At 39.2% G+C, this 12,663-nt stretch overlaps 1 protein-coding gene across 1 annotated transcript in view; it reads right to left on the bottom strand.

Moving 5' to 3' along the window:
• Nucleotides 1–1,049: 1,049 nt before the first annotated feature.
• Nucleotides 1,050–12,663, bottom strand: part of PARP4 (poly(ADP-ribose) polymerase family member 4) — a 114,453-nt gene continuing 102,839 nt past the window's right edge. The window contains exons 33-34 of the mRNA XM_030307214.1: nt 5,045–5,177; nt 1,050–1,824 (exon numbers count right to left, since the gene is read on the bottom strand). Of these exons, the coding sequence (XP_030163074.1) occupies nt 1,629–1,824; nt 5,045–5,177 (329 nt within the window). The 3' untranslated portion in view covers nt 1,050–1,628. The remainder of the gene's footprint in view (nt 1,825–5,044; nt 5,178–12,663) is intronic.

Genomic DNA, 12,663 nt, shown 5'->3' with positions numbered 1-12,663 from the left:
GCTTAGTTAAGCTCTGACTTCAGCTCAGGTCATGATCTCACGGTTCATGGGTTTGATCCCCACATCAGGCTCTGTGCTGACAGCTCAGAGCTTGGAGGCCACTTTGGATTCTGTGTCTTCCTCTCTCTCAGCCCCTCCCCCGCTCATTCTCTCTCTCTCTCTCTCAAAAATAAATAAACATTAAAAAAATTTTAAAAATATTGCAAAATTTTGTTTTACCAAGTACATGTTTTCATTAACAACATAAGGAAGTCTGTTAACCTTCATACACTCTGCTACCAGGTATCATTCTTTTATTCCTTAATCTAATAAAACAAACGAGTTTATCTTCTATGATTATGTCAAGCAGCAAGGCCAATGGCAAGATCTGATTGATATAGCCAGTAAAGATATAACAAGCCACTTTAGATTTAGATGATTTGTTACTTATATAAACAGCAAGAGGAAGATAGTCAAAGATGCCAGCTCCCCTTGGTTCTCGTCCCACACCCGAAAAGGAGCTAGATAACTGCAAAGTGAGTTGTGGGACACATCAATGCTGAGGAGCCAAGTCTAGATGCAGCTATAAGGATTTTTAGTCTGTAGCTGTATCTGAGCCTTATGCCTTGTCAGGACTGGGAGGATAAAAAACGGTCTCATGTCTGCCTCCCAGAGAGATAGGCAGGTGGGAGAAGGCCTCACGGTAGCACCTCACAAGCTTCCTTGCTATCCGTTGGGTATCAAAGAGTTCTGCCAAGACTCAATTATAGCTGTGGTTCGAGTCCAGGGAATTAGGAGGGGTCATACATTAGGATTTGGGGAGTCACTCAAGATGAAGGCAGGACTGCCAATAGAAAGGGAAATCCCGAACCATATGTAAATGTGTTGAGGTACTGAACATTTGGTGAATGACAGCAAGGAGGACAGGTTGGAGGACAGCCAAAGACTGAACCTCAAAGAAACCAAAGTTTTTGCATAAAGGTAGAGAGGTAACGGCCTGGAAATGGTAGTGTAGGGGAAGATGGAAAGACCTTACAACCTTCATAAAAAATAACTCAGAATGGATCATAGACCATAACATAAAATGCAAAGTTTATAAAACTTCTACAAGATAACATAGGAAGAAATCTACATGACTGTAGGATTTTAGATGCAATACCAAAAGCAAGATCCATGAAAGAATTGCATGAGACACCTAGTTTCTCTGAGTGACAAAAAATGTATCAAGAGATCTACAGACTAGGACGCAGGGAGTATGCGTACCGAGGGCAAAGGTCTAGATACTCAGGGCCTGGAAACAGGCTGGCATGTCAGCAACACTGACATCAGCCAAAGGCCTTGTTTCTCCCCAGCTTACTCAGCCTAGCTGGCCAGATTCTATACCAGACTCCTTAAAGGGGAGAAGGAAATAGGCTCCAGGACCAGCCAGGTGTATCTCTTATTACTTTAAGCATTTAAACACAAAAAATCTGTAATATTGTAATTGGTCATCACTTGTTAGTTCATTAAAATAATCAATTCTGTTTCTGTTTAAAGTGAGTGCTACATTGAATAAAATCTGAATTAAACTTCATTATAGGTATCTATTGATATCTGATTATTTTACACATAGAAGCATGAATAATGTTTAAAATACAACTTCAGTTGATTCAGCCTTGATTGTAATTAAGAACTCTGTGAAGAGGAGAAGTGGTGTCTATGGTTTGGATCCCCAGTAGCTGCTTAGTTGCAGAGTCCCAGTCTCGACCCAATTCAAGCCGTTGGCAGATAGATGGATATTGTCCTTCGGTTCTTCTTACCCACTCACTTGCTTTCTTTATTTCTTCAAAAGCCCAGGGAATATTTCTAGATTAAAAAGAAATGTCTCCATCAATTTCAGAATATAATTACATACGAAATATAACGTGGTACGAAATGCAGCACATTAGATCTGACAAAATAATTCTGTCAAAAATTAAGATATTTAATCAAAGCAATTCTAACATTTTATGAAAGTTCTACCTACCAGACTGACATGGTGCTTTTAACTTATTCGATACATTTTTTTAATGTTTATTCTTTTTTTTTTTTTAATGTTTATTCATTTTTGAGAGACAGAGAGCAAGCAGGGGTGGGACAGAGAGAGAGGGAGACACAGAATCCAAAGCAGGCTCCAGGCTCTGAGCTGTCAGCACAAGGCCCAAACTGAGGCCCGAACTCACAAACCGTGAGATCATGACCTGAGCTGAAGTCGGACCTTAACCGACTGAGCCACCCAGGTGCTCCTTATTCAATACATTTTTAAGTATATTATACCCATCACTTTCCAGCTTCCAAATGCTTCACAGACTTCCTGGCTGCCTCCAGGACAATTCAAGCTTCCTCCAGCCTATGTGTATTTGTCCTTTTTTGTCCCTTTTCATTTTTCTTGATCTAAATCCATCCATTCTTCAAGCAGAAACTCAATACTCTTTTACAAACCAGGCTTCTATTTCTCTCTCCTTTTTACTGTACCAGGAATTCTCAATTTGATTAGTTAGCCATTTTCCTAGGTATTTTCCTAAGACCCATGAAACTGTCATATTTAATTATCATACAAACCAGGAACAACGTACTACTAAATTGTGCATTACATAAAAACTTCAAGTTTGTGTCCATAAAATGCTGTCGAATATTCAAGAATGTCAAATATTCAAGTCTATTCAAGACTCAGAAAAATTCTGAGATTTTTTCATTAGTATTAGCTACTTCCTCATTTGTTTTGTCACCTCTAGAATTCATTAGCAAACAAGTCGTAACATATACTAAAGTTAAAAAAAAATTCTATGGGCAGGGGGACTAAAAATTTGGAAAATTCTCCATCTTCCTGGTTTTTTTCCCTGTGAACTGGGAAAGAGCCATTAGTATAGTGGGTGGCTAAGAGCTAGTTTCAAAGCCTGACTCTGAAATCACACAATGTTGGCTATGTGATATGGTGCAGCTTTCATTCAACACTGAAAGCCTCAGTTTCCTCAATCATGATAATAATATGAGATCCTAGGAGGTTTGTTGTGGGGATTAACAAAACACATGGCTCAATAGTCCCTGGCCCAGAGTAGGTAATCACTAAATGTTAGCTGAATATCATGATGACATGAACATATAAATGGCAAGCACGATCGAACAGATTTGTTTGTCAGTAATCATTAGTCTACTTATAGTTACTAACTACTGAAAGCAACAAAACTAGTTTTATTTATTAAAAAAATTTTTTTTAATGTTTATTCATTTTTTTGAGAGAGAGAGAGACACACACACACAGAGCACGAGTGGGGCAGGAGCAGAGAGAGGGGGAGACACAGAATCTGAAGCAGGCTCCACGCTCTGAGCTGTCAGCACAGAGCCCAACACAGGGCTCAAACTCAAGAAACCTGAGCCAAAGTCAGATGTTTAGCCAACTGAGTCACCCAGGTGCTCCAAAACTAGTTTTAAATATTCTCACTAATTCAAGTGGCCTTCCTTTAATCCAGCTGGCCTGTAAACTTTTGACTGACCATCCCGCTAGCATGGATGTTAAATAAACATTATAAAAACTCCCAAAAAACAGGTTTGATTATTTATTTTAATTTCATCTGTAAATATGTATCTCTAAGAGACAAGAACTTTTTCTTACACATGACATTAAAATAGCTATAAATAATTCTTTAATATCACAAAACATTCAGGTACTGTTTAAATCTCCTTAATTGTCTGTCTCTCTTTTAAAAAAAGGTGTGTTGTTTTTTTTTTTTAACATTTATTCATTTTTGAGAGACAGAGAGAGACAGAGAGAGCCAGAGTGCTAGCAGGGGAAGGGCAGAGCGAGAGGGAGACACAGAATCTAAAGCAGGCTCCAGGTCTGAGCTGTCAGCACAGAGCCCAACACAAGGCTTGAACTCAGGAACTGCAAGATCATGACCTGAGCCAAAGTCAGATGCTTAACTGACTGCATCACCCAGGCACCCCTCTTTCTCTCTTTTTAAAATAATACGGGTTTTGTTCAAATCAGGATCCAAACAAGGTCTCACATTGCCTTTGGGGCATGTGTCCTGTAACTTATAGCTTCCACCCCTTGCCTTTTTTCTTTTGCCATTTATTTCCTCACACTCCAGATGCTGCTGATTGCAGTCCATGGTATAATTTAACATGTTTAATACCTCTTCCCTGGTACATGGACTTTATTATGCAAAATATCTACATAGTTTCAAAGTCAAAAAGGTAAAACAAGATATAGTAGGAAGAACGTAGCTTGTCTCCTCCCCCTTTCCTTATAGATAGTATTTTTATAAATTTTGCTAGTTTTCCCACTTATCTTGCCTTTTTAAAAAGGCATAAGCAAATTATATATGTATGTATGTGTGTTATGTGCATGTATGTATATTCTGTGTATATACACACACATACGGGGTGACCATTTGCATGGGGTATGGATGAAGTTTTGGGAAGTAAGGAAAGTATTCACACGGAGGCTCAAGGCCTCTTGTGGTGCCTGAGGTCAGCCCAAGGGCTAGAAGCCAGGGTCCCAGAACTGTCTCTCTCCACTCTGTCACATTATGGCATAAAACTTCCAAGTGGTCACAGAATTCTAAATTTAAACCCAGCCTTCATGAAGTTGTATTTGCCAAGGCAGGACTTTAAAACATATTTTATTTGACAGTTTGCTAGTTTCATTTATAATTTTTAAATACTTAGATAGTATGTGGGTTTCCATCTATATTCTTGTGCCAGGCCTGCAACTGTTGGGAACAGGACTGGTCCTAACAATCGTATTGCAGATTTTCCAAAAGCACATTTAATCAATATACCATAGTGAAAAGAACACTAAACCAGGAGCCATAGATCTGAGCTCCAGTATAAGCTACACTTAACCCTCTGAGCCCTGGTTTTTCCTGGAACCCAAGAGGCAAAAACACTGTGTCTGCCCTGTCAATGACAGAATAGTGCAGGCAAGATACTCCCTGTGAATAAATTCTCTTTGTTCTTACAATTCCATGTAGCTGCTTGTAAAATTTAGTCAAGAAATGGTTAGAAATATAAATGAGTTACTTAATGCGATAATTAAAGTCACCTGGAAATGGAAGCGTCATCCAACTTCATCAGTGATTTGAAGACTATTCCCTTTTGTTCCAACTTGGTACGAAGAAACTGCAGTACCAGAAATGTGGCGATCAGGTCCAGGAGACGCTCGCTTCCTTTTATACCTGAAAGTGGAAAACTCTTTTGTATCTGTTGTAAATTCTGCATCTCAAACCGTGCCCATTTATGAAAGCACTATGAAATAATACATTAGCAAACCATAAACCATGGTACATTAGCAGATCATAAATTAGCCTGCTATGTAAATAACAAAAGAGGATGAATGAAACAAGCACCATAGCACCCTGGCCATTGTTAGGAAGCAGTTATAGCCACAGCTCCAATCCTTTGCCATCTTTAATAACCAGAGACGCATGAAGTTGGTGAAAGAAATTCAGTTCTTAGGCTCCTGCTACAAATACCTCAGAGGAGTAAACTAAATATACAACAGATGAACAATTGATATGGCTGGCTAAGTCGGTATATCAAATTATTTCTAGTGATTAGACCACTGAAATAAATTTCTAGGCCTAAGATGGAGCCACTACTGCCCGGGGTGTCATGACAGTGAACCAAAGCTTTTGTGTCCCTGTAAAAGCTCGCCTTGATCAGAAACAAAAAAGGTATATCCAGTCAGCCAATCCCCCAACACCAAGCCAACCTGGATGCGATACTCACTACCCTGTTCCTTGACGTTTCTGAATAAGGCCAGAAAGGCAACCCTAGTCAATCAATATAAGCCAAGTACTTCTTCCTTCTTCCCACTTGCCTCTTTCTATAAAAGCTTGCAGCCCAGTCCCCTTACTTTGTAGTTCTCTGGACTCTTGAGGGTAGAGAGTACCAGCTTCAGGAAATGTAAAATAAATGTTTTTTAGATCATCCAAATTATTCTGATTATTTTAACACTACTACAGGTAACAAGTGTTATTTACCCAAACCAAGAAATTTTACTATAAAATACAATTGAAAATGAATGTTTTTATATAGTGAGCCAGAAAATAAGAACCCATTTTAATTTTCTAAATGCAAATCACATATTTGAAATCACTTGATACAAAAATTAGACTTCAAGTATTGTTATTTTTTCAATCTCACATTTCATGAAACTAAACTTTTTTTTTTAATCTTTATTTATTTTTGACACAGAGAGAGACAGAGCATGAGTGGGGGAGGGGCAGAGAGAGAGGGAGACACAGAATCCGAAGCAGGCTCCAGGCTCTGAGCTGTCAGCACAGAGCCTGACGTGGGGCTTGAACTCACGGACTGTGAGAGTCTGACGTGGGGCTTGAACTCACAAACTGAGATCATGACCTGAGCCGAAGTCGGATGCTCAGCTGACTGAGCCACCCAGGTGCCCCGAAACTAAACTTTTAACATCTATCTTGAGTGGGTTCAGAACAAGCCACCCCAGAACATGCTACTTTTGGATGTGGATAATCTTGAGCTGAAGGCAATCAAGATCCAGCAAACTCACAAAAAGCTTTTTACCTCCCACCTAACGGCCTAAAGAAATTAGAAAGGAGGCTTATATCAGGAAGAGAGCTATTACCAGAGACTAGTTTTTCACATAAGAGACTAACCTACATGGTAAGTCAACATTTGTTTATCAAGCACCTTCCTGTGAATCATCCCTGCCCCTCCCCCACTTGCCCAGACCCCTCTCCATTTCCTCAGCTCAGTGCCTGGCTGCCTGCGAGTCTCCCATCTTTGTGGGACTCCCTTTTGTACAGGTATATATGTGTGTGTACATAATTAAAATGGTTGGTTTTTCTCTTGTTATTTTTTTATCATAGGGTGTCTCAGCCAAGAACCTAGAAGGGGGTAAGAAGAGTTATTTTCCTCCCCTGCAATCTTCATCATCATTAGAGTTCACAGTGAGTTGTGTGCGAGCTTCCCAGGTAAATTATCTGTATTTCCATCTTAGATTTTGATATGTAGTCCTGTTAGCATCACTACAACATAGCCACTTAATGTTTTTTTATTATGAAATCTTTTAAGCATACAGAAAAGAGAACTGTGTAGCTTGTCAACTTTTATCATTTTCCCACATCTGCTTCAAATTCCTCTCTTTTCTTTAGAAGAAATAACATATTATAAAATTGAAGCCATCTTATATATGTCCTCCAACTCCCTGTTCCTCAGCTCTCCAGATTTTCAGACGTAAACACTATTTGGATCTTTCAATTTACATTCTCATGATGTACGCTCCTTTGGTTGTGGTGGTTGTTTTGCAAAGTTAGTTTCTACATATCATGTGTTCTTCCTTCCAAGTCCTTGCTTAATCAATTAAATGCACTTTTCTTCTTTTGTATATACCTTACATATGCATATGTTGTGTGTATGTATATATATATGTGTATATATATATATGTATACTTTGTATATACCTTACCTATGCATATGTTGTCTTTTCTTCTGTCTACGCATTTACAAAAAATTTTAATGTTTATTTTTGAATTTTTTAAATGTTTATTCAGTTTTGAGACACGGAGTGAGTGTGAGTGGGGGAGGGGCAGAGAGAGAGAGGGAGACACAGAATCCGAAGCAGGCTCCAGGTTCTGAGCTGTCAGCACAAAGCCCGATGCGGGGCTCAAACTCATGAACCATGAGATCATGACCTGAGCCAAAGTCAGCTGCTTAACCAACTGAGCCACCCAGTCCCTGTTTATTTTTGAGAGAGAAGAAGAGTGAGCAGGGGAGGGGCAGAGAGAGGGAGACACAGAATCCAAAGCAGGCTCCAGGCTCTGAGCTGTCAGCACAGAGCCAGACGTGGGGATTGAACCCTGAGATCGTGACCTGAGCTGAAGTCAGACGTTTAACTGACTGAGCCACTCAGGCTCCCCTATTTTGAATTTTTAGAGGAACCTCCATACTGTTTTCCAGAGGGGCTGCACCAGTTTGCATTCCCAACAACAGTGCAAAAGGGTTCCCCTTTCTCTGCATCCTTACCGACATCTATTGTTTCTTGGGTTGTTAAATTTTAGGCATTCTGACAGGTGTGAGGTGGTGTCTCATTGTGGTTTTGATTTGTATTTCCCCGATGATGAGTGATGTTGAACATCTTTTCATGTCTGTTAGCCATCTGGATGTCTTCTTTGAAAAAGTGTCTCTTCATGTCTTCTGCCCATTTCTTCACTGGATTATTTGTTTTCTGGGTGCTGAGTTTGGTAAGTTCTTTACAATTTTGGACACTAACCCTTTATCCAATATGTCATTTGCAAATATCTTCTCCCGTTCTGTTGGTTGCCTTCTCCCGTTCTGTTGTTAGTTTTGTTGATTGTTTCCTTCGCTGTGCATTAGGTTTTTATTTTGATGAGGTCCCAATAGTTCATCTTTGCTTTTATTTCCCTTGCTTCCAGAGACATATCAAGTAGGAAATTGCTGTACCCAAGGTCAAAGATGTGCTGCCTGTTTTCTCCTGTATGATTTTGATGGTTTCCTGTCTCACACTTAAGTCTTTCATCCATTTTGAGTTTATATCTGTGTATGGTGTAAGAAAGCGTTCCAGTTTCATTCCTCTACATGTCACTGTCCCATTTTCCCAGCACCATTTGCTGGAGAGACTGTCTCTTTTCCATTGGGTACTCTTTCCTGCTTTGTCAAAGATTAGTTGGCCATATATTTGTTGGTCCATTTCTGGGTTCTCTATTCTATTCCAGTATTCTATGTATCTGTTTTTGTGCCAGTACAATACTATCTTAATAATTACAGCTTTATAATACAGCTTAAAGCCCAGAATTGTTATGCTTCCCACTTTGGTTTTCTTTTTCAACATAACTTTGGCTATTCAGGGTCTTTTGTGGTTCCATAAAAATTTTAGGATTGTTTGTTCTAGCTTTGAGGAGAATGCCTGTGCAATTTTGATTGGGATTGCACTGAATGTGTAGATTGCTTTGGGTAGTATTGACATTTTAACAATATTTGTTCTTCCAATCCATGAGAATGGAATGCTTTTCCATTTTTTTTTGTCTTCAATTTTTTTCTTAATTTATTTTTTTGATTTACATTCAAGTTAGTTATCATATAGTGCAACAATGATTTCAGAAGTAGATTCCTTAATGCCCCTTGCCCATTTAGCCCATCCCCACTCCCACAATTCTTCCAGTAACCCTCTGTTCTCTATACTTAAGAGTCTCTTATGTTTTGTCTCCCTCGTTGTTTTTATATTAGTTTTGCTTCCCTTTCCTTATGTTCATCTGTTTTGTCTCTTAAAGTCCTCATATGAGTGAAGTCATATGATATTTGTCTTTCTCTGACTGACTAATTTCGCTTAGCATAATGCCCTCTAGTTCCATCCACCTAGTTGCAAATGGCAAGATTTCATTCTTTTTGATTCCCAAGTAATACTCCATTGTATATATACCACATCTTCTTTATCCATTCATCCATCAATGGACATTTGGGTTCTTTTCATACTTTGGCTATTCCTGATAGTGCTGCTATAAACACTGGGGTGCATGTGTTCCTTCTAAACAGCATACCTGTATCCCTTGTATAAATACCTAGTAGTGCAAATGCTGGGTCATAGGGTAGTTCTATTTTTAATTTTTTGAGGAACCTCCATCCTGTTTTCCAGAGTGGCTGCACCAGTTTGCATTCCCACCAGCAGTGCAAAAGAGATCCTCTTTCTCCGCATCCTCGCCAACATCTGTTGTTGCCAGAGTTGTTAATGTTAGCCATTCTGAGAGGGGTAAGGTGGTATCTCATTGTGGTTTCAATTTGTATTTCCCTGATGATGAGTGATGTTGAGCATTTTTTCATGTGTTGGTTTGCCATCTGGATGTCTTCTTTGGAGAAGTGTCTATTCACCTCTTTTGCCCATTTCTTCACTGGATTATTTGTTTTGGGGGTGTTTTGAGTTTGATAGGTTCTTTATAGATTTTGGATACTAACCCTTTATCTGATATGTCGATTGCAAATATCTTCTCCCATTCCGCCAGTTGCCTTATAGTTTTGCTGATTGTTTCCTTCGCTGTGCAGAAGCTTTTTATTTTAATGAGGTCCCAATAGCTCATTTTTGCTTTTGTTTCCCTTGCCTCTGGAGACGTGTTGAGTAAGAAGTTGCTGCAGCCCAGGCCAAAGAGGTTTTTACCTGCTTTCTCCTCAAGGATTTTGATGGCTTCCTGTCTTACTTTTAGGTCTTTCATCCATTTTGAGTTTATTTTTGTGTATGGTGTAAGAAAATGTTCCAGTTTCATTCTTCTGCATGTCGCTGTTCAGTTTTCCCAGCATCACTTGCTGAAGAGACTGTCTTTATTCCATTGGATATTTTTTCCTGCTTTATCAAAGATTAGTTGGCTCTATGTTTGTGGGTCCATTTCTGGGTTTTCTATTCTGTTCCACTGATCTGAGTGTCTGTTTTTATGCCAGTACCATAATGTCTTGATGATTACAGCTTTGTAATGCAGCTTGAAGTGCAATATTCTTCGATTTTTTTCATAAGCTTTCTATAGTTTTCAGCATACAGATCATTTACTTCTTTGATTAGCTTTATTTCTAGGTATCTTATGGTTTTTTGGTACAATTGTAAATGGGATTGATTCCTTGATATCTTTTTATGCTGCCTCATTATTGATGTATAGAAATGCAACCTATTTCTGTACATTGATTTTATATCCTACAATGTTGCTGAATTCATGTATCAGCTCTAGCAGTTTTTTAGTGGAGTCTTTAGGGTTTTCCATGTAGTATCATGTCGTCTGCCAATTTGCATGCCTTTTATTTCTTTTTGTTGACTGATTGCTGAGGCTAGGACTTCCAACACTATATTGAACAACAGGCATGAGAGTGGACATTGCTTCATTTTCCTGACCCTAGGGGGAAAGTCCTCAGGTTTTCCTCACTGAGGATGATATTAGCTATGGGCCATTCATATGTGCCTTTTATGATGTAAAGGCATGTTCCTTCTGTCCCTACTTTCTTGAGGGTTTTTATTAATAAAGGATGGTGTATTTTGTCAAATGCTTTTTCTGCAACTATTGAAAGGATTATGTGTTTCTTATCCCTTCTTTTATTAATGTGGTGTATCACATTGATTGATTTGCAAATATTGGACCAGCCCTACAGCCCAGGAATAAATTCCACTAGATCATGGTGGAAGGTTCTTTTGATATACTGTTGGATTCAATTTGCTAGTATCTTGTTGACAATTTTTGCATCCAGGTTTAACAGGGATATTGGCCTGTAGTTCTCCTTTTTTGTTGGGTCTTCATCTGCTTTGGAATCAAGGTAATGCTGACTTCATAGAATGAGTTTGGAAGCTTCCCTTCCATTTCTATTTTTTGGAACAGTTTGAGGAGAACAGGTATTAACTCTTCTTTAAATGTCTGGTAGATATCCCCTGGGAAGCCATCTGGCCCAGGACAATTTTTTTAATGTTTATTTTTGAGAGAGAGACAGAGCACAAGTTGGGGAGGGGCAGAGAGAGAGGAAGACACAGAATCTGAAGCAGGCTCCAGGCTCTGAGTTATCAGCAGAGAGCCCAATGCGGGGCTTGAACTCACAGACCGTGATCTATTTTGGAGAATGTTCCATGTGCACTTTAGAAGAATATGTATTCTGTTGCTTTAGGAGGAAATGTTCTGAATATATCTGTTAAGTCCATCTGGTCCAGTATGTAATTCAGAGGCTTTGTTACCATGTTGATTTTCTGTCTAGATGATCTGTCCATTGTTGTAAGTGGAGTATTAAAGTCTCCTACAATAATGGTATTATTATCAATGGGTTTATGTTTGTGATTAATTGATTTATATATCTGGGTTATTCCAAGTCAGGGGCATAAATATTTACAATTGTTAGCTCTTCTTTAAAAAAATTTTTTTTGATGTTTATTTGTTTTTGAGAGAGAGAGAGAGACAGAGAGACAGAGCATGAGTGGGACAGGGGCAGAGAGAGGGGGACACAGAATCCGAAGCAGGCTCCAGGCTCTGAGCTGTCAGCACAGAACCCAACGTGGGGCTCGAAACCACGAGCCGTGAGATCATGACCTGAGCCAAACGAAGTTGGATGCTTAACCGACTGAGCCACCCAGGTGTCCCTACAATTGTTAGCTCTTCTTGATGGATAGAGCCCTTAATTATAATGCAATGCTCTTCTTCATCTCTGTTTTCAAATCTAGTTTGTCTGATATAAGCATGGCCACTCTAGCTTTCTTTTGCCGTCCAGAAGCATGATAGATGATTCTCCATCCCCTCATTTTCAATCTGTAGGTGTCCTCAGGTCTAAAATGAGTCTCTTGTAGGCAGCATATAGATGTATCTTGTTTTTTATCCATTCTGACTCCTTTGTCTTTTGTTTGTGGCATTTAGTCCATTTACATTCAGAGTGATTACTGAAAGATATGAATTTAGTGCCATTGCGTTATCTGTAGATTGCGTGTTTCTGGTGATGTTTTCTGGTCCTTTATAGTCGTTGCTGCTTTCCACTCTGACAGTCTCCCTTAGAATTTCTTGCAGGGCTGGTTTAGTGGTCGTGAAATCCTTCAGTTTTTGTTTGTCTGGGAAAGTCTTTATCTCTCCTTCTATTCTGAATGACAGGCTTGCTGGATAAAGGCTTCTTGGCTGCATATTTTTCCTATTCAGCATATTGAATATTTCCTGCCACTCCCTTCTG

The sequence above is a fragment of the Lynx canadensis genome, chromosome A1 (genome assembly GCF_007474595.2).
Source record: "Lynx canadensis isolate LIC74 chromosome A1, mLynCan4.pri.v2, whole genome shotgun sequence".
Classification (NCBI taxonomy): Eukaryota; Metazoa; Chordata; class Mammalia; order Carnivora; family Felidae; genus Lynx; species Lynx canadensis.
This window is presented reverse-complemented; position numbering and strand designations above follow the sequence as displayed.